This window comes from Rutilus rutilus (assembly GCF_951802725.1).
Source record: "Rutilus rutilus genome assembly, chromosome: 13".
NCBI classification, from domain to species: Eukaryota; Metazoa; Chordata; class Actinopteri; order Cypriniformes; family Leuciscidae; genus Rutilus; species Rutilus rutilus.
In genome coordinates this window covers 31,318,660-31,340,951 of record NC_140218.1, presented here as the reverse complement: position 1 = coordinate 31,340,951, position 22,292 = coordinate 31,318,660, and the positions used below count along the sequence as shown (strand labels likewise).

The following is a 22,292-nucleotide window of genomic DNA, read 5'->3' as shown; positions in this document are numbered from 1 at the left end:
TGATGTCACACAGGAAGCTGTATTGTGCAAATGCTCTCTTTCAGTACATATTGGGTTGTGGGGGACAAATTCACATTGCAAACGTCACTGAATCTCACAAAGTCATATTTCATAGCATAATAAAAGAAAAAGCTTTTTTTTTTTTTTGCTCTCAAATTACAGTGAAAAAGAAGATCCCCCCCCCCCCAGACTGTGAATGCTGAACTGGAATGAAAATGTCACAATACAATAGAAGAAAATATTAATGGTCCTAAAAATCAGCTCTATTTTCTTTTTGTATAATTAAACACAATTTAGTAAATTAAGAGATTTTCTTTCTGATTTGGATTTGTGATGAAACGAGAACCAGACGTGTTTTTGACAGGTTTTGTGAGATCTTCTTATTGCACTGAGGCGTCAATATAAGAAAAAAAAAAAAATCCTCTGCTTTCAAAACATCACATTATCATCATTCTATATTCACATAAAATAATTCTCATTAGGAACCATTTTCTAAATCATAACTATCAAACAAAACAGGCTTTTAGCCTTTTCTGATACCCTTTAAGCAAAATTAGCAAGATTTACATGATTTTGTATGCATCAACATTAAAAAACAAACAAAAACATAACGGCACTTAGTGCTGATAAGGACATATACTCTCAAACTCGCTCTGACCACCATAAATTCACATTTGAAAAACCATATATATATATATCAGCTTATAAGTCATTTATGATATATACTGCAAATTAGGAAAGTAAACCATAATAATCTGCTGTGCCTTTTCTTGAAGAGAATCACTAAAGAAGAATCTACAGTGCAAGTCTTCACAGACGCCTGCTGTCTGTCATTTCTGCATAGACTGTCATGTCGTACGAGACATGCGAAATGCATAGCGCACTTACTGGCAAACATCAGCAAAGCTTCTCCTTACGGCCACCGGCTGTTGCTCAAAGGGACAAAAAGATGTATTCAAAGTCGAAAGAAACTCAAGAAATAGTTTCTGGATTATCGCAGTCTGACATCATTTTCTCAGCTTCCCAGAATTTCAACATCTTTCGCTTAAATTCATGCCATCTTACAAATGTTCACAAATTGCTTTCTGGGAAGCTGACGCTGGGCTAAAGTACAAGAATGCCACACAGTTGGACTGTATTTACAGTAACAGTGTGCTGTATAGTGTTTTTTTTACTCAGGGTCCTGAGGGTTTTTCATTAATCAACCTGAATCCAATATATATACACATGTACATACATATATATATGTCCGCATCATTCTAATTGTGATGGTCTCTTAGCTGCATTGTTGCTCTGTACAGAAACACTGTGCACATGTTCCGCATCACAAGATTAAAAACTGCTCACGAGGCGTTTCGTTTAGTATTGAAGAAAGTCCACAGAAGTACAGCATTACTCCACTGGGAGGTTGCGAATGAAAAAGCCTTTTTCCATCCTTCCTGGAAGCATCTGAGATCCGACGCCACTGCTGACCATGTGCAAGAGCGAAACATTAGACATTATACTCAAACACCACGCTATTACCGTAGCAAACCCCCAAATAACATGCTATAACACGGTACAATGGTCTTTACAACTTCACTCGTTCCACTTACTTAGGGCTGAATCTCCTCTTTTTTGCATCGGGTTGTTGTGGGACGGCCCCCTTTTCCCTCCTTTCTGCTGCCCGGTCCCTGTATTTCAGCTGAAACGAAGAGCGCCACCCAGAGGTCAATACTTCAGAAGTGTCAAATCAATGAATCGTAGAAAAAAAAATAGCAGTTAAGGGGGAATTGGTTGTTTGGAAATAATAAGTCCACACTGCGGATCCTATCAGAGGAGGTTGGAGATGTAATCATGGGTTTACCTCTGTTTCGGATCGCTCGTGTGCCTCTGGCTGGCCCGGTCTGGCTCTCCTCTGCTCCAGGTTTTGCTGCACATGAAAGAGGACATGAATAGAACATATTATTCTGTTCATTCATTTGGTTGCTTGTTGCAGCCTGAATTGTGGATTCTTGAATTTTTGCCAGCAAAAATATCCCAAGTACAACGAGACAAAAATGAATAAATCAGACTTGAGTGCGAACAATCATTTGGTACAAGTGTTTAGTTGCACAGCTAGCACAGTCGTCTAGTTATTGCTGGTGTTATTTTAGCATTATGGTATTTATTAATATTTTCATTAGTGCTGTTTTCCTGAATACAATCAGGATTGAAAATGTGAAAATGTTTCATTACTGAACATTTCAGGGTTGATTCAAAGATTCAATGATCCATTCGTAAACAACTGCCTCATTCTTGAATGAATCATCCGTTTGAACGAATCGTTTAAATGAATGACTCAGTGACTCGCTCATTAAGACGGTCACTTGCCGCCACCTACTGGTGGTTTAGTTTCATGTTTAAAAGTATAATTTTCCATCCAACATCTCTTATTTGTATTTTCAAAATATTATTTAAAACAATCTCATAACATTATCTAATGCAGTTGTATTTTTTTTTGTGTGTGTAAATTATTTAATTTGATTGGCAATAGTCTCTCTGTAAGCGCACTGCACTCACAACTAAATGGATAAGCACATAATCAAATTAATAAATATTACACCATTTAAACATAAAAAAATACATACTGAGTGACTGAAACAATCTGTCATAGAAAACACTTGTTTGTTCACAATGTTCTTGTGTCCTTTTATTTAGATTCAAGATCTGAGGTGAATCTGCTCCTGTGTAATATCACTATTTTATTATATTTCAGCTTTTTTAAATTAAAGTCCCCCTGAGGTGAAAATCCAGCTTTTAATGTTGTTTATATGTCTATGTGGTGTTTTTAATATGCTTTAAGACAAACCATGTACAAATTCATAAGTCGACACCATTGCTGAGTATTTTCTCCTTAAAACTGCAGTGAACCAAAGACGCTTTGAAATCGCTGGTGTTTCTGACGTCACAAACTACCTTGTAACCAATCAGATCAACGTGTGATCGTCAACGAGTGGATCTCTGAGCTGAGTGAGTGAGTGGAGGCAGGCTTATTTGCATATTCATAGAATCGCGTATACTAAATGAGGCAAGGGTGTCGAGTTACATTCAAGCTATTTTAAGGCATGAAGAATTTTTTCAAGGAAACATTTTTAAATATGTAATTTTGGTGATCAAAGAGGAGTTTTAAGGGATAAAATTACTGACTACAGGGGGAATTTAAAATAAAACTAATAAAAATGATGTTTTTGTTAGTTAACAGTAATAGCACTGGTTATTGCTATATATTCCTTTTCAAAATCTAAATAAATGGGGAGCAAAATGATTACAAATAAAAACAGCACTATCTTGGCATTCAGCATGGCTCATATGTTGGCAGGTCTGCAGCCGTCACTCACTCTGTGAAGCTCAGAGAGCTGCTGATGTCTGATCAGAGCCTCTTTACTGGGGAACTGTCTCCTGCACAGCAGACAGGCCAGCTTAGACCAGTCCGTCAGTCTCTCCTCTCGCTCTCCGGCCTCCTCCTCACTGTCCGTCTCTGCGCTGTAGCCGGACACCAGACCCGGAGGAGGACTCAGCTGAGAGACCAGCACAAACAACCAGACTTTTAAAACACTGCAGTGCCAATAATAGACAATGTTTTTCAAACGGCACACACACAAAGATGCACAGAATAAAACAAGTGAAAATACTAAAATGAATCCCCCAAAAAACTATTGCTAAAAAACAAATGCTAAATAATATAAGAACCAAACACCATTATGTAAATTGTAAAGCGAAATCGCAGAAGGAACTGGTGTGACGTCATTTTAGAGTAAATTAGGCCAAAATGTATTATAATAGGTAATATAGTTAGATGTGTCTCTGGGGCTCCGCCTTCTTCGACGTGTAAATCTTCTCCGGTTCATTTATTCTGTTCAGTCTGTCAATGTCAGACACAAGTGAAAACATGAACACACTGGAGAGATGATTTATAGCAGACACTGAGGTTGTACTTCTAACTGAAAGCGACACTGACACTGTTTTTCATGTTTAATACAGTAAACCCGCTGGCTTTTAAACAACATTGTATAAAGTGTTATAGTAATAAACATGACGTGACTACTGGAGTGCCGAATTGCAGAGCTGGTGCAAACATATCCACATCGCTATGATCAGATGCGTTCTTAACTGATGTTTTCTCACCGCTGCCATTTTTTATGTATTTATTTTGTTATTGAGAGGAAAACGCACAACATATTTACATATCCATCTAACCGTCGCTCTCAGCAGTGTGGACGGCGTTAGGATGTTCGCTATCAGTATTTCGCTGCAAAAGTATTTCAGACTTCTTTTTACCCCCAAGCGAAGAATGGAAAAGAACTTTGCCATGAGTATATCCAGGTCGTAGGGTAACGAAACAAAAACTAAACACACTTCTCTTTCTTCTAGATGTTTGATCTGTTCCATCAGAATCTGAGGTCTCTCCAGCAAGGCACCCTGTGTGAAGAAGAAAAATATATATATTTCACACCATCATTCAGAAATGATGTGGCATTTTAACAGCAGGACATTAGTCAGACAAAACCCAACCTTCATCTCCAGGACGGCGTATCCCGCATCCGCGCTGGCAGATTCCCGCCTGTCATCGGGTCTTCCCTGTGCCATCAATCGAGAGTTAGTGCTCAACGAGGAAGACGAGGATGATCGGCCATTCTCCTTCTGCCTGTTCAGACTTTTGGCCCACCGCTCCATGTCTTTGGCTATCTGAAGAGACATACAGATACATCAGGAAGAGATACTCGATTTAAATGACACGCCATCTCACCAAAACCTCACCTCTAAAGCCCACAGTATACTTCGTTTTTTACACTGCCAAGGCCTGTTGTTTCACAGTCGGAAAATAAACCGATGAGATGAAACGACAACAAACTTGTGGAGATGGCAACAACAACAGACGGCCAAGATGACGAGCGTTTGTGTGAGGGGACATTTTAGTACAAAGACTTTTATCGCTCAAAAAAAGCTGTGTGTTTCAGCAGAAACTGAAGTGTACTTTGGGCTTAAGATGCGTCAGTAAACCTGAACATGCGAAATGATTCACAAGCAGCGAGCATTTCTGATGTCTGAACACCTTTCATTTAAATTCGGCATGAAATGGAGAAAAAAAAAGAAAAAAAAGAAGAAAAAAAGAAAGAAAGACGGGACTTGATTTTGTCCATGGAGAATTGAGTGCGAGTGACAGGTTGCGCCAGTAACCACATTTTTGATTTCATGGTGACTATTAAGTTGTTTGAGGGTGTACCTGCTGTGCCGTCTTATTCTTGGGCTTGTCCTTCTTGTCCTTGCCGCTGTTGGGAGCACCTGAAAGGTCAGAGGTCACTCCCGCAGGGTCTGTGGTGTCGTCGGACGATTGTGATGGGGCAGGAACATACGTGTGGCTTTCCCCATCCCAGTACATGTACTGCTGGGTATGGGGATTATAATAGTACTAGAAGAACATCACAAAACGAACAGAAAACATTTGCAGTATCAGTATGCTTGTATAAAATTAGTATTAAGTTGCGCAGTAAGCTTGGTCATCATCACTGACATCATCAAATAAAGACCCAAGAACCTTACACAATTAAACTCTCCTGAATCAGAATTGGAAATCAATGGGGGCAAAAATTACACCAAACTGAACAAAAAAAATGCTTATAATAGATAAGGGGGCATAAAATGCCCCTGCACAATTAAACTAAATCTATTACGACTGTTGTATCAGATTTATTTTTATGTGTTGGTTTTTGCAGCGATGTGCATTATAACCAATCCCACACGTATCTGTTGAGCTTATGCATGCAGTGGCCAATCAGAGGCGTTTAGATGTTTAGACACAGCTGAAACACCGTAGTTTTATTACGTGCGCAATCACTGACCGAATCCTGAATCTGAAAATTATTTCTGTCATAATATTGGGTAACACTTTACTTACAGCTCCAGTCCGTAACTTTTTAGGATTAAAAATTATCCTAAATAAATTTGAGCAAGTACATAACCAGCCAGTGTTCAAAACTCTCTGCTTGCCTTAGCTCGATTCAAAACGGTAAGCTTTTAATAATGTTTTTATTTCCAGTGTTAAAACATTAAAGGCAGGGTAGGTAGGATTTATTAAAAATTAAAGATCCAAATTTGTTAAAACTTTCTATATATATCAATACATAATTAAAATGTAAGAACTCTGAAAAAAAGAGTATAAAAATCAAGTGACTCTCTAGACCGTTTAATCTGTATTAAACACAGCTCATTATTTCGATTCGGGACGAATCAAAGGATTGGCTTAGGCGACTGTCACTCTCTCGCAACCATGGCAACCACCCTTTTGCCACACAGCACCTGCCCACTTGCGCGCGACCGTTTGATTTGAGGAGTGCGAGAGGCACGGAACCTGATCACACCTCCGTCCAGTAGATGGCGGTAATGCACTATGTTTGCAAGCTGCCAATAAAATCTATCGAAGAAGAAGAAGAAGGCACTGAACCTAGGAATACCAAAACAATGGCAGAGAAAGAGCAATCTAAATTTACAGGAGAACTAGGCTCGTGCATGCTCTCTCGTGCACACGTTTAATAGGCGTTCCCTCTCGGGAGCAGGTAGAGTGTTGCGCATGTGCATTTTTTCAAAAAGTGGAGAGGGCGGTTCTTTTCTAAAATTCGGGAAAATCCTCCGCTATACCTTTAACAATTTGAGAACAAAGTATAATTTGCATGGTTTGACGTGATATGATAAGCGATCGTTAGATTTAATCAGCGCGCTTTACTGCAATGTTTTTTCCTCTTAGTTGGTCAGAACAAAAGTGGATGTTACTTGTTCAGACGACATTTTCTGGGGAAAATTCTTATGTTGGTCATACTTCCAAAAAGTAGAATCTGTGATTGCGAAACATCCTCAAAACATCAGATTCATCCGTGCTGTGCCATGCCGAGGCACAACCCACGTAAAGTTGATAATTCCGCGAATAACTGCAATTGCAGATTTCGAACAGAGATGGCGACAAAGAGGAAAAACTAAGGACTGCAGCTTTAAAGGTCAGTTACATGTAATTATGCTGATCTGTTATTACAACAGTAAGTACAAGTAACTAATCCAAAACCCTATAGTAAGTACTTGTAGTTAATTAATATTACTCAGTACTGATTTGTGAAATTACACTGTAACAACATCACCTTAAAGTAAAGTGTAACATAATATTGCTGCCCTACCTTGTAATAAATTGTTTTATAATTTATATACTTTATGTAGGCTATTTACATTATGAAATAGTGTAAATACATGTAAACCACCTTTAAACAGCATTAAACAGTCTTTCAGCGTAAAGATGACTTTTGTTGATGCTGGTACAATTTGATTAAAAACAATATTTAAAATATGTCAACTTTTCACTATTCCTTTTAAGGCGTTTAACAATGTTTTATTTAAAAACAAATACATATAAAATAATTATATGACAACTTTATTATGCCCCTTCTTCTCTGTCAATACGCGTTTGTGTGTAAATTAGCAAATACTCCAGGATACTGGTGTACGCAGCAGCGGCACACGCTTCATAAACTGTGCTCTGCGATCCCTAAGCCTTTTTTATTACCTGTGAATTTGGGTCATAGTAGAGGCCTGTGAGAGGGTCATAATAATAACCAGAGCTCTCATCGTAATGGTATGTGGACACGTCAGGATCCGCTGAAGGAAAGAGGAAAGAAATCATTAGGTCAGCTAAAGTAACTACAAAACATTTTTGGTAAAATGAATATTAAAGTGCCCACATTATGCCTTTTGAATATTACCTTTCATGTAGTGTGTAATATAGCGGTTTGTGAATGTAAAAGATCGGCAAAGTTTCAAAGATGAAAGTGCACTATAAATGGAGTAATTGGCTCCTAAAAGAAAGAACCAATTCTGAACTGCCGAAATGATTATTCCAGTCTTTCTTACTGCATAAACTAATTAGCATAATGTCAGCCTATGGTCTTTATTGGGTGCCCACGAACAATGTCTACTTTGACCCTCAAACACTGTAGTTGTAGCTGAGGCCTGGAAGAGTTTGGTTCGTGTTGTCGACATGTCGAAAAGACAGAAGAGCCATCTGACCAATCAGAGCAGAGTAGACCAATCACAACAGACTGGGTCATCTGACCAATCAGAGCAGAGTAGGCCGATCACAACAGACTGGGTCATCTGACCATTCAGAGCAGAGTAGACCGATCACAACAGACTGGGTCATCTGACCAATCAGAGCAGAGTAGACCAATCACAACAGACTGGGTCATCTGACCATTCAGAGCAGAGTAGACCGATCACAACAGACTCGGTCATCTGACCAATCAGAGCAGAGTAGACCGATCACAACAGACTCGGTCATCTGACCAATCAGAGCAGAGTAGGCCGATCACAACAGACTGAACCATCTGACCAATCAGAGCAGAGTAGGCCGATCACAACAGACTCGGTCATCTGACCAATCAGAGCAGGGTAGACCAATCACAACAGACTGGGTCATCTGACCAATCAGAGCAGGGTAGACCAATCACAACAGACTGGGTCATCTGACCAATCAGAGCAGAGTAGACCAATCACAACAGACTGGGTCATCTGACCAATCAGAGCAGGGTAGACCAATCACAACAGACTGGGTCATCTGACCAATCAGAGCAGAGTAGACCAATCACAACAGACTGGGCAGTCTGGCCAATCAGAGCAGAGTTGACCAATCCAGGGTTCGTACACCTTTTCCAAAGTCAAATTCAAGCACTTTTCAAGCACTTTCAAGGTCCATTTTAAAGCTTGTTTCCAGCACCTTACACTACCATAAATTACATACCAATACATAGTCAAAATTATTATTTAGTGTTTTTATCACATTAAAAGAGATAATGCTATAAACAGCCAAAATTGTGTTTCGTAATAGTAGCAGAAGGATCAGATATTTAAGCAAATCACAAGTTTTATTTTTCAAAATGTATCACTGTCTAAGTAGATAATGCCTATGAATAATACTTTCCATTATATTAATGTTCAAATATTGCTTCCCAGATAATGTGATTTTCAGGCTGTAAAACTGAAGTAATTTCAAGGGCTGAAAATATGAAGACAAGGTTTGAACAACGAAAATCTGAGACAGCGCAACAACAACCTGTAATTCCATTTTAACCCAGAAGACTCTGGAAGACTCTAAGCACAAGCACCTGCCTGATAAATAGCCTATATTAATTAAAACATTTTTTTTTATTTCATTGCCAAGACATATACATTTATCTACTGGAATAGAGCAGTGTAAATATTGCATAAGGCCATCCTAAACCTTACACTAGGCTACTTGTATGACCAGACCTGCAAACTCCTCAGACTAAAAAAGGTGACAGTGTCGCCGGGGGGGGGGGGGGGGGGGGGGGGGGGGGGGGGGATGCATGCTGATTAACAATGTATAATAATAATAATAATAATAATAATAATTAATATGCATACCCTAGTTTTGCACTGATGTAAAAAGACTGACAGTGACACAATAAGACCTCATGTTAGCAAAATGTTTTAATCTTTTAACTCTTAAAAAAAAAAAAAACCTTAAAAAAAACATGTATGTTCTTTAATGTTTGATTATAATTTTACGGTCTTCACATAGGGATGGGAATTGATAAGATTTTATCAATAATAATGCCACTGACGATTCTGATTATCGATCCAATTCTTTATCGATTCTCTTATCGATTCTTGATAGCACTGTGTGGAAAAATGTAGTCATATGCTTCTTTTTTTTTTAAACAAGTGGTTTTCTTTATTTTGAAGTTTAAGCTTGAGTTAGCAAACTGTACTTTTTTATATAATTTATGTAATAAATATAACCTTATTGTAAAGTGTTACTGATTAGTTACACCGATTCAGACGTCACCTGAGTTCACTGTTGGAAAGATTAGTTGTTTTAACCATTCATTAAAATGAATCGGTTCAAAGGAGTCATTAGTTCGCGAATTGGACGTGTCGTGCGCGTTGTGTGATTATGCCAGCAGTTAGGACACTGACATCCAAGATTTGTGTCAACATAAAAACATTTCATCACTGTATAGTTTTATTTCGTTTAATTAAAGTGTTGTTTAAGTCAGCTGAATGTCCAGAACGCTTTTCAGAGAAGATAAGGAAACTTATTTAGCAAAATTCACACCCAGCAGTAATTCAGAAAAAAAAGGTCTTTCGACCTTTTACCACCGTGTCGATTTATTTTTGATTAATATGTGCGTGCGAGGGAGAGAGAGCAACACAGCGCCTAGTTTGGAGACGGTGAAGTCGTTTACACAGAGAGTGCGCGCGCGCGACCGGCTCTCTCTCTCTCTCTCTCTGCTCGTTCTTTCAGTTAAACATACACCCTGTCACAAACGCAGCCGTTCATCTACATTACTCACCGATCAAATAAGACTTTGGCGGGACAAAAAATCATTTTGGTGGGCGCTAAAATGCAGGAAAATTCATGCGTGAGTTTCCATTAGACTCGAACGGTAGCCAGACGTCTCATCAAATGGCGAGCTCAGCTCAGTTGACGCTGTGTGCTGCAAGATTCTGACGCAAGTCCTAAGATTCCAATTGGCCAAGAGAAAAAGTGCTAAGATTCCGATTGGCCCAGAGAAATGTCAATTATAAGAATTATCCAATAATGTTTCACAATTCTAGCCTGCATGGCAGTTACTGTGAGAAACAATATACCCCCCCCCCCCCCCCCCCTCGAAAAAAAACTCTCCGGTTCTACGCGATTCACCTAAATGACCCAATTGACCAAGAAAACGGCGATTATCGCCGAAAAGCGACAAGTTTGCAGGTATGTATGACACTCCATCTGACACGATTTCTGTTCAGCAATCAACGATTGTTAACTATGAGCTAAACGTTTGGAGTTTTAATTTGCGGGTAGTTAACGTTACAGTTACTGTGCTGTAACTTTGGCTATGTTCACTGCATATTACACAAATGAACGTGCCATAACGGACATGCAATACTAACATTACATGTTAGTGCGGAATGCGCTGTGCAATGAAACCCATTTATTTCAATGGCTTGCACCGCGCGAGGACGCCGACCAAAGCGGAGCGCAGCATTGACGAGCTCGCGCGCACGGCACGGTGAAAGTTAAACATAGTTCAACTTTTGCCGCTGCGATCTGTGACGATTACCCGCGTGGCCAATTAAAACAAATCAAGCGTGGAAATCAAAATGAAAACTCCGCCTACTTTTGATCTGGCCAGCGTAGCGCAAATCGCTCTGTATCTGAAGGGCTACGTTTATTTCTCCATTTAATAAACGAACTATTCAGTCAGACAGGTATTTGTTGTGAAATTCAAGCATTTTCAAGGATTTCAAGCACCCGTACGAACCCTGCCAATCACAACAGACTGAGCTATCTGACCAATCAGATTGCTCTTGTGAAGGACGGATTGAGAGAGAGAATATTTTATCAAAACGTTTCAGAGACAGTGAGAAAAGATGTGATGCTGCAATGTATATTATGAGAAAATTCAAGTATTCTTTTTTTTTTTTTTTTTACTTGGACGCACGTAAACCTGTTGTAGGAGACGAAATTAGGAGCCTTTAAAATAACATAACAGGAGCACTTTAATGTTTTGGGCTGTGTGCTTACGGTACTGCTGGCACTCCAGAGCAGTTCCAGGTGTGGCAGGCTGGTTCGGTGTAGCAGGCTGAGGTTTCCCAATGATCTCCACCTGGGCCTTTGCACAGACACACACACACACACACACACAATACAGACAGACAATTAGTGCTTTTTAGACAATTAGAATTTTGATAGTAACAAAGCAAATCAAATAATGAATAAAAAAAACAGAACTCTACCTGGTTGGCCTGTGTGGAGGTTGTCGTTGCAACAAGCTGGGTATGGGATGCTGTGAGCGCCAATAAGGAGGTAGCACCTGTTTCTCCTATGGTGGAAAACACATTCACACTTACTACAATAAAAGACCCACAGGCTGAAAGCAGATGCAACTGAGCTGTAGTTTTACCTGTGGAGGAAGTTCCTCTGCCAGGAGTGCCTAATAAAGTGTGGCTAATCAGTCCCGCAGCCGCTGGCCCTTTAAAGGGTTGTGCCTCTGCACTGACACCCAGCACAGCCTCCTGCCCAAACACAGCTGCTGCCCCCTGCTGGTGCACACTGAAATCACCACTCGCAGCTGCACCCGAGAGCTGCGCCGTCTGGAACAACAACCAGACATTTGGCAGTGTGTGTTAAAGAAGGAAATCGAATCTCAACACTAAATGGAAGACAGATATGTTCTGCAACTGTCAGGTTCATTAGTTATCCAAAGAACAAAATCAATGTATGTATTCTTAAGGAAAAACCTGTGAAAGGGTTAGTATTACTGATGCACAGTATTGTTTTTTATTATTTTACCAAAACAGAAACCTAAGCGCTTTCATTTAGCTGAAAACTGAAAAGTCACTGAAATCAAATATGAGCCGTTTATAAACATTTAGGTCGCACATAAGGCAGTTTTTATACCAACTTATTATTTTTCTACTCCAATTAGTTGGTGAAACATAAATATTTAAATGATGGCTGAAATAGATTGTGTTCAAGAGATTTATTCAAACAAACATTAAAAAAAATATATATAATGAATATGTAATATACTGCATACAGTATATTTATCAAAATGCTCCTCTATAGAGTAAATGTTTCTAGCTAACTAATGAATTTATGGGCACTGAATGGTTTTCCTGAGGTAAATGTATTACGCCACTATTTTATCCACATCTTTCTGAGGTTGAAACACTGATTGAGTGATTACATTTCTGTAAGTTGGTTGTACTGTTTCTTTAAATAAACCTTCTGATGTTCATTCATGCTTGAATGAAAATAATTAAACATCACTTTTTTCAGTTTCAGACATTTCAGACTTAATGGTTTTGCCAAAACCAAAAATTAATTTTCAGCCAAATATTTCCAGTTGCATCACTAGTTACTATTGTGGTAATATTACAAATTTTAATACAAAAATTTGATTGGTTGAGACTAATTCAGTTTGTGTGGCTATTAAATCGTTTGTTTATGACATTAGTTACACATCACAGATTTTTCCCCTTTGTTATGCAAGTTTTGAACTAGGGCTGGACCCGAATATTTGAATATTCGTTCAGTGGGTTGGTATTCGATTTGAATTTTTTTTTATTTTTTTATTTTTTCACACCTGGCATCCCCCTCGAAACGGTTCACATTCACGCTTGAATATGTTTTACACTATAAAATCTGACGAAATACAATACTCTTTTTTACAATTATCTTATATAGCCAAGTCTTTTTTAATAGGATGGACAGTTGAAGGAACCCAACCTCGTTATACTTAATAAATATACTTGTTTCTTCTTGGCCTACTAAAGTGTTCCTGCAACGGGAGTGTTCTCTGGCTAGAGCGCAGAACAGCGGAGTTTGTATGGACAGAAGTGCATGCCTGAGCTTGTATTTTGGGTTAAGCTGCTTTGCTTTGATATTGTGGAAAATAGAATAATAGAAACAAAATGTATTAAGCTTTTTACCCGTTATTATCAATCTAACTTAATTTAGTTTTTCTTTATCAAAATTTAGTTTTTCTTTATTTAAATGTCGTTTTTTCTTTATTTAAATTTCGTTTTTCTTTATTTAAGTTTTGTTTTTTCTTTATTTAAATTTTGTTTTTCTTTATTTAAATCTACCCTTTACTCAGTCAGTAATTTGTTAGTCAGAAAAATATTAGACTACCTTAAAAGTATTGCTTAAGTTAACAGACCTGTGTGTGTGTGTGTGTGTGTGTGTGTGTGTGTGTGTGTGTGTGTGTGTGTTTATCACTAGTGCTGTGTCCGTTCTCGGAGCATATAAGCCCTGTCCGCGCTTCCCGCTCGCGCTATTCTGTAGTTTATTAAACGTTTATTAATTCTGAATGTGTCGCGTCTCGTGTGTCCATCTATATTGCACCAAATGCGACACTGCACTCCCTTGTGAAGTCGATTGGATGAACGGTTCTCGAAATAATCAAAATGCAAACGGACAGACAGACACATAGCGATTCCTGCCTTTATAAGAGAGAAGAATAGGTTCAGCCCCCTCTCTCCGAAGCTTCGAATATTCGCAGTTCATTACTACCGAAGCTTCGAAGCTTAAAAAATGGTATTCGGACCAGCCCTATTTTGAACTAGTAACAGTGACTTTCAACAATTTCACCACAAGAGCATTTTCAGTCCAAAACTTTGACAATTGTAACTGTGGTTTAAGTGGAATAATTGATATCTATTCAGTCTGCTTTGCAACATGGCCGCGTTTACACCTTGGGTGCACATTCGTTATCACTAACTGAAGATCCTAGAGTTAATCATTTCCTGCATACGAGTCTTTATACTGTTAATCAAGCCATTTCTCTGTGCTGTGTGTACCTGAGTGACGGCCCACTGAGCTGCAGCTATAGCTGTACTCGCTACGGTCGCCACACTCACCCGACTCCCATCTGCCAGAAAAACATCGCTGAGAGAGAGAGGGAGAACACTCACAAAACTGTATAACGTGATCTGTGAACACTCTCAAATGTGTGGCTGTGCTGCATTTTCCTATTACACAACCATGACATCAGTGTAACGCTGCAGGATCAGTATTAGAAAAGCATGAACTCGTACCGTTTGGAGCCCTTGGCAAACTCTACAGAGATGAGCTTGCCGTCGATAGAGAGAGGAGGCTGCAGGGACTGGAGGATCTGAAGCAGCTGTGAAGCTTCCTAAAACATGATACAATACCTGTTTGTGTTAGTCTTACACGTGTTGTTGGGGAGTTGTGGCCACAACACATACAAGCAGATGCCATTTGCATCAAGTAGAGTCGCTGTCTTACCACGATAGTAGTGAGCTGCAGAAAAGCAAACCCTCGGTTGAGCTGTGTCTGTTTGTCTTTGATGAGCCGAACATTTGAAGGGGAGAGAGTAGCAAACGGGGCCAAAGCGGACAAAATGGCCTCTAGTGTCGTATGGGGTCCCAGATTCCGCAGGATCAGAGCTGAAGAGATGTGAACACAGATGTAAACACTGTCTAACCCTAAAGTAAAAGTGTTAAACTCATGTACGACTTACTGTCATTGGCCACCTCGGCAGCCTGGGATGAGGAACTTAAGTTGAGAATTGGAGATGCTGTCTGGTATATGATGGGAAGGGGGAGTAAACCCTGAGCTGAGTCCTTTAACTGCCCCAAAGGTAAACTCTTTGGCACCTGAAGGAGTTTCAGCTCAGCCTCTGAAAGGAAAGAGTCATATGTGCAAGAACTTACATTGATATTCATGTTTTTACCATTTGGAGCAAAGGAACTGCAACAAATTCATTTCCATTCACACCTGATTTTGGAACTCCGCATTTGAAACACTTTTCTCTTCGTTTGAAGTTCTGCACTCCACACTGCCAATCAAAACACATGTTTGGGAAGACAACTACATCACTTAGAAGTATTTGTTCACTTAAAGGGATGGTTCATCAAAAATGACAATTCTATCATCATCTATACTCGGCTTTGTGTCGTTCCAAACCCAGATGACTTTCGTTTATCTTAAAAAAATTGTAAAAGTAATCTATGCGAATTGAGCAGTTCTCTTACGAGAGTTCTCTCGTACTGCGTCTTAGCTAAGACGCTGCGGGAAAAGTCTCTTTTCACGAATATTGAAGCAAAAAATTATCCTTAATTTTAATATTTGTAAAACGCATTTGCCACAGTATGCAGCCATAGGCAAGACGGCTCGTTTGCTCATTGGCTGTTGTACTAGCAAATGCATAAGCCTATCGAGCGCAGGCTGATGCAACATCAGACCAATGAGGCCACTTCCCGCCGACGCGGGCGTGGCCTCGCCCTATAAAGGTAGCTCGAAAAGGCTGACTCACTTGATTTTTCATCTCTTCAGCGAACCTCTCACATCGCTGGATCTCGGATAGAAGCAAGCGTCGTCTGAGTGCAAGCACATCAGCGGGACGAGCCATCTGAAGTCGCTGGCCTTCGCCGCCTTCCACTGCCGTACCTGCTGCGCTTTCCGGCGCTCATATCCTTTCTGTTTCTCTGTGTGTGTGTATGTGTGTGTTCGCCCCGCGACACACACTCGTAAAAGAGCTCGCGTCTTTTTCAAGACGCCCTCCCTTTCCTAGAGGATCTCGCAGCTCTCGCGCTCGCTGGCGGCGACTGCCCCCACTCCGAGCCAATTGTCTATGGTGACTCTGAGGACTCACCTGGCATCCTTCTCCGAGGCTGCTCCTCCTGAAAGCGGACGGTCGGGGTTAGTTTTTCTTTACGTTATAAGAAAAACTACCCTGCCTCTGCGCGTCATTCACCGGCGAAAGGAGAAAAGTGTGTTCGTTGTGTACTGGCCTCTTTTCTCTTACATTTCCCAGTTCCCTGTCGGCGACTGGAAATGTCATTTGCAGCAAGCGTACGCCTGCTAGCAAACGCTGAAGAATGTTGACGCTCAACGCATCCAAAAACCTGTATTCCCCTGTGGCTCAGTGGTGGAGTGTTAGGTTTTTCGCACGGACGACGGTGGTTCGATTCCCGGTCTGGCCGCATATAATTATGCCGCTAATGCTTCGCTCTGTCACTCCCCTGAGGGCGACTGCAGAGGTGCATTTTTGCAGCCAGCAAGCGCGTGGTACCCGCTTGCCTGCAACCGAACACCGTTTCTACGGTTCCCGTGCGTCACTGGCGAAAAGAGAATGGAGTGCTTTAGCCCCGCTGAGACCGGGCGTTATCCTCTCTCCTCACATTCTGGCACTTTTCAGGCGTCTGAAAATGTCAGTATTGCATGTTGTGCTACACGCATACCTGCAAATGAACGCTAGTGTGTTTAATACTCGCGATAACTGAAAGTCTATGTATCTTCCCCTGTGGTCCAGTGGTAGATTCATAGCCTATCGCGCAGTCGACCCGGGTTCGGTTCCCGGGTCCGCCGGCTGAAAAATTATGCCGTCGCATACATTTTGCTCTGTCAGTCCCCTGGAAGGCGACTGCAGATGTGAATTTATGCCGTCGCATACAATTTGCTCTGTCAGTCCCCTGGAAGGCGACTGCAGATGTGAATTTTTGCAGCCGACGAGCACGTGGTATAACCCGTGCCCGTTCGCCTGCACACAAAAACCGTTCTACTGCCTTTCCGCACTCGCTCTGCTCAGGCAGACAGCGCGCTCAATGCAGTAAGTGTGGTTAATACTCGCGATAACTGAAAGTCTATGTATCTTCCCCTGTGGTCCAGTGGTAGATTCATAGCCTATCGCGCAGTCGACCCGGGTTCGGTTCCCGGGTCCGCCGGCTGAAAAATTTATGCCGTCGCATACAATTTGCTCTGTCAGTCCCCTGGAAGGCGACTGCAGATGTGAATTTTTGCAGCCGACGAGCACGTGGTATAACCCGTGCCCGTTTGCCTGCACACAAAAACCGTTCTTCTACTAAGAGGCCTTTCCGCACTCGCTCTGCTCAGGCAGACAGCGCGCTCAATGCAGTAAATGTGCCCGCTCTTCCGAGCCCACATTCACTCACAGACATTGCATGTCCTACGGGACTCGCCCAGCCCTCCCTCACTCGGTTAAACACCGCGGCGAGGTCGAGTGCGTCTGAGAATGTTGATATTGCACGTCATGCTACCCGCATGCTTGCAAACAAACACTCGCGTTAACAGAAAGTCAATGTGTCTTCCACTGTGGTCCAGTGGTAGATTCTAAGGCTTTCGTGCGGGCGACTTGGGTTCGATCCCCGCTCAGATGGCAAAAAGTTTTTATGCCGTCAAATACAAATCGCTCTGCCAGTTCCCTGAGAGGCGACTGCAGACATGTATTTTGCAGCAGGCAACCACGTGGTACAACCCGTGCCTGTTTGCCTGCACACAAAAGCCGTTTCACGGCTACACCCGGCCACGGCCGATGGTGCTATAAATGTAGTGCTGATGCCCACTATTCAGTGCCCATCCGTACACGCAAGCACAGCCCTTCACACAGGGCTCGCGCCCATAAAATCGACTCAAGTCGATCGCGCGCACTGCATAGTAGACGTGCCCACTCCTCAGTGCACACGAACACTATGTCACGCACGTCTGACGGTTTCTGTAAAAACGAAACCCGTGCACGTTCGTTCTGCTCAGACAGACAACGCGCCAAAAGTAGTAAAGGTGCGCGCTTCCAGCCCACATTTACTCACAGACGATACGAGTCCCACGGGACTCGCTCAGCCCTCCCTCACTCGGCTAAGCGCCATAGCGGGGTCGAGGACGAGCGCTCTGCCCGCTGTCATCAGCGCGCCCCACGCCTCGAATGCCACAGACATAACGCCTGTGTTACAGCACATCGAAGCGCCTCCGTTGCTCAGCCAACAGAGTGCGCTTCGCATCCAACCCTTAGCCATCCATGCAGATGCATGGGCAGCGCTTCCAGGGGTTTCGGAATGGGTGCTAAGCATTATAAAGAGAGGCTACTCGCTACAGTTTTATCGACGCCCTCCCCGCTTTACGGCGCGTGTCGAAACTACGGTGAATTCGGAAGTAGCACACCTACTCCGAGCCGAATTTCAAAACTGATGAGCAAAGGGGCTTAGAGCCTGTATCTCATGCTCAAAGCGAACGGGGGCTGTACAGCAGATACTTTCTGGTTCCCAAAAAAGACGGGGGCTGCAGACCCATACTGGATCTGAGACAGCTGAACAAAGCATTAGTGAAACGCAGTTTCAGAATGCTTACGACCAGGAAAATCCTCGCGCATAGTACACAGTCCTGCCATTCGGTCTGTCCCTGGCACCTCGCACATTTACGAAGTGCATGGACGCAGCGCTCGCCCCTCTCAGACTCAGAGGCATGCGAGTGCTGAACTATTTGGACGACTGGCTGATTCTGGCTCATTCACGATCAGAGCTCGTGGAGCACAGGACCATGTTACTCGATCACCTCGAGAAACTCGGTCTCAGAGTCAATTGGACGAAGAGTTCACTGAACCCCAGTCAAACGATTTTGTTTTGGGCATAGTTCTGGACTCACAGTCTATGACGGCGCGGCTGTGTCGCCAGTTCTTCAGCTGGGCCTGCTCCGCATGCGCCCCCTACAGTTCTGGCTGAAAGCGCGGGTACCACGCAGAGCGTGGACTTCTGGTCGACTGCGCCTCAAGGTCAACCAGAGCTGTGTTACAGCTCTAGAACCTTGGACAGTGAACGGCTGGTACCAAACAGGTGCAAGCCTGGGGACTTCCTCGAGAGTGAGAGTGGTGTCCACGGACGCCTCCACCTCGGGATGGGGAGCGCTGCTCGAGGGCAGACCGTTATATGGCCTGTGGTCAGAACGGGAAAAGCTCCGACACATCAACTGTCTGGAAATGCTGGCAGTAGAAAACGCGCTGACACGTTTTCGTCCCCAAATCAAGGGCCATCACGTCTTAGTCCGTTCGGACAACATGTCGGTGGTGTCCTACATAAATCGCCAGGGCGGTCTCAGATCCCGAGATCTATACAGGTTGGCGGAACGCCTCCTGGTATGGGCTCAGCACAACTTGCGTTCGCTAAAAGCAGCTCATGTGCCTGGGATACAGAATGTGGGTCCAGACAGGCTGTCCAGGAACAACATTCCCGCGGGCGAATGGTCTCTACACCCACAAACAGTCCAGCTGCTGTGGGAGAGATTTGGCAGAGCGGAAGTGGACCTCTTAGCGTCCAGCGAAAACGCTCACTGCCCCGCGTTCTTTTCCAAGAGCGAAAGCGCGCTGTCCCAGAGGTGGCCGCGCCGCCCGCTCTATGCTTTTCCCCCCGTCTCCCTCCTTCCAGAGGTGATAGAACGAGTGAGGGAAACGAAATGCTCAGTGCTGCTTGTAGCACCACTCTGGAGGAACCAACCTTGGTCTCCAGAGCTGATGCAGTTGGCAGACACTGCCCCATGGCCGGTGCCATTGAGAAGGGACCTTCTCTCGCAGGCCAGGGGCTCGATTTGGCACCCTCAACCGAAGTTGTGGGCCTTACACGTGTGGGCTCTCAACGGTTACCCGCTGATTTCTCAGTAGGAGTGCTAAATACTATCACTCAGGCTAGAGCACCGTCGACTCGACGGCTCTATGCCTCAAAGTGGTCGGTATTCTCCAGTTGGTGTGTGGCTCGGGGATGCTCACCCCTCGACTGTGAGGTAACGGAGGTTCTCTCCTTCCTTCAAGAGCTGTTGGATAAGGGCAGAGCCCCATCCACGCTCAAAGTATATGTGGCGGCTATCGCAGCGTTCGCTGAGACAACGCTCGGTCAGTCGATAGGAAGGAACGATTTGGTCATCCGCTTCCTCAAGGGAGCTAGGAGACTGAACCCTCCCAGACCCCCGTCGGTCCCTGTTTGGGACCTCTCTACGGTCCTGGAGGCCATGAAAGGTTCCCCTTTCGAGCCCATCCAGTCGATTAGTCTCAAACATCTGTCATTTAAGACAGTGTTTTTGCTGGCCCTTGCTTCAGTGAAGCGCATAGGGGACCTGCACGCGCTCTCAGTGAGCCCGTCGTGTCTGGAGTTTGGGCCTAGTGACTCGAGAGTCATACTCAAACCTAGGCACGGCTATGTGCCGAAATCCCTCAACACACCGTTTCGGGCTCAGGTTATATCCCTGTCCGCCCTGCCGGTGTTAGAAGAGGAAGGAGACTTGGGCTCTCTCTGCCCTGTCAGGGTTTTAAGAGCCTATGTGTCTCGCTCTGCTGCCTTTAGACAGACTGAGCAACTATTTGTCTCGTTCAGTGGACGTTCCAAGGGAACGGCTGTTTCGAAACAAGGCCTATCCAGATGGATAGTTGACGCCATAGCGTTGGCATACACCTCCAGGGGTCTTCAGTGCCCGCTGGGTGTCAGAGCGCACTCCACGAGAGGCGTTGCCTCTTCGTGGGCCTGGTCTAGTGGAATATCTCTACAGGATATTTGTATGGCGGCAGGCTGGGCCTCGCCGTCTACATTTATCAGGTTTTATAACCTCGAGGTTCCCGCTTTGCAGGCTAAGCTGTTATCGGTGTAATTGAACACTGAGAATGCAAGCACAGTGCGTTACTACTATCTTACGGGCAGTTTTACGTAAGACCCATATTCCCACTTTAGTCAAGGGTGTCTTGTCTAAGTGATGTCTTATATTACGTCTGCAGACGCAGCCACATATCAGAACGGAGAGTTCCTCCTCTTGTTCTAGGACTCTATGTCAGTCCCTCTGGTGATTGTGCACTGTAAATCCTGGGTCAGCCTCCAGGTTTATGGTTGTTAATCCCTGCACGCACGGCGTCTTACATTGGGTTCCCGCAGCGTCTTAGCTAAGACGCAGTACGAGAGAACTCTCGTAAGAGAACGTACTCGGTTACTAACGTAACCTCGGTTCTCTCTAGAAGAGGGAACGAGTACTGCGTTCCCTGCCGTGCGTACGATTCACTTTGGTTCGCTTCTTCGTTGAAATAAATCAAGTGAGTCAGCCTTTTCGAGCTACCTTTATAGGGCGAGGCCACGCCCGCGTCGGCGGGAAGTGGCCTCATTGGTCTGATGTTGCATCAGCCTGCGCTCGATAGGCTTATGCATTTGCTAGTACAACAGCCAATGAGCAAACGAGCCGTCTTGCCTATGGCTGCATACTGTGGCAAATGCGTTTTACAAATATTAAAATTAAGGATAATTTTTTGCTTCAATATTCGTGAAAAGAGACTTTTCCCGCAGCGTCTTAGCTAAGACGCAGTACTCGTTCCCTCTTCTAGAGAGAACCGAGGTTACGTTAGTAACCGAGTACGTTTTATCCAAGTCCTTTGAAGACTGAACCGAATCACTTCGCTTTTCACACAAACACTGATCAACGCACATACACAGAGCACATTCAATATATAATTATTTAATGTGGTCTAAGTCTCCAGAGTTTTCTATGCAATCGTTTGGGGATAAAATTGCACCATTATGTGGATGTTTTTTTACATATAACCCAAATAATCAGTTAGTAATCGGATTGACGCCTCAATCGGACTGAAAAGCCTTCATGTAAACACCTTAATCGATCCGATTGAGCTCGATCCGAATGAAATTTCGATCCGATTGAAAGGGGTGGTTTATTCCTTTTCTAATCTGATAGAGAGAACATGTAAACACTTGACCGGATTGAAAACCGAAACTGAAAGGACAGCGCATGTGCAATGACGCTGAAATTGTGTCACGATGTATGACACGCTGAACGAGCTGTTCTTCCTGTTGAATAAAGTGTCGTATAAATGAGTGTCCCGTCATTCTAAAATTCTCCTTTCACTCAGCATACGTGAAGTGGTGCAGGACAACGTCCCACCAGTCCTTGCTTCGGATTCTCATCCACAGACGACATA

General features: G+C 43.2%; 1 protein-coding gene across 2 annotated transcripts in view; it reads right to left on the bottom strand.

Annotated features, from left to right (window-relative positions):
- The window catches only part of rbm10 (RNA binding motif protein 10), a 41,299-nt gene continuing 19,007 nt past the window's right edge, over nucleotides 1-22,292 (bottom strand). Inside the window, exons 8-23 of one of the 2 annotated variants that reach the window (XM_084428984.1) lie at nucleotides 15,320-15,380; nucleotides 15,063-15,221; nucleotides 14,828-14,988; nucleotides 14,617-14,714; nucleotides 14,380-14,467; nucleotides 11,979-12,168; nucleotides 11,812-11,897; nucleotides 11,600-11,687; nucleotides 7,568-7,659; nucleotides 5,246-5,431; nucleotides 4,534-4,707; nucleotides 4,378-4,440; nucleotides 3,360-3,539; nucleotides 1,847-1,912; nucleotides 1,596-1,684; nucleotides 1-1,468 (exon numbers count right to left, since the gene is read on the bottom strand). In XM_084428984.1, coding sequence (XP_084285110.1) covers nucleotides 1,393-1,468; nucleotides 1,596-1,684; nucleotides 1,847-1,912; nucleotides 3,360-3,539; nucleotides 4,378-4,440; nucleotides 4,534-4,707; nucleotides 5,246-5,431; nucleotides 7,568-7,659; nucleotides 11,600-11,687; nucleotides 11,812-11,897; nucleotides 11,979-12,168; nucleotides 14,380-14,467; nucleotides 14,617-14,714; nucleotides 14,828-14,988; nucleotides 15,063-15,221; nucleotides 15,320-15,380 — 1,857 coding nt within the window. In that variant the 3' untranslated portion in view covers nucleotides 1-1,392. The remainder of the gene's footprint in view (nucleotides 1,469-1,595; nucleotides 1,685-1,846; nucleotides 1,913-3,359; nucleotides 3,540-4,377; nucleotides 4,441-4,533; nucleotides 4,708-5,245; nucleotides 5,432-7,567; nucleotides 7,660-11,599; nucleotides 11,688-11,811; nucleotides 11,898-11,978; nucleotides 12,169-14,379; nucleotides 14,468-14,616; nucleotides 14,715-14,827; nucleotides 14,989-15,062; nucleotides 15,222-15,319; nucleotides 15,381-22,292) is intronic. The other variant, XM_084428985.1, reaches the window with a different exon arrangement.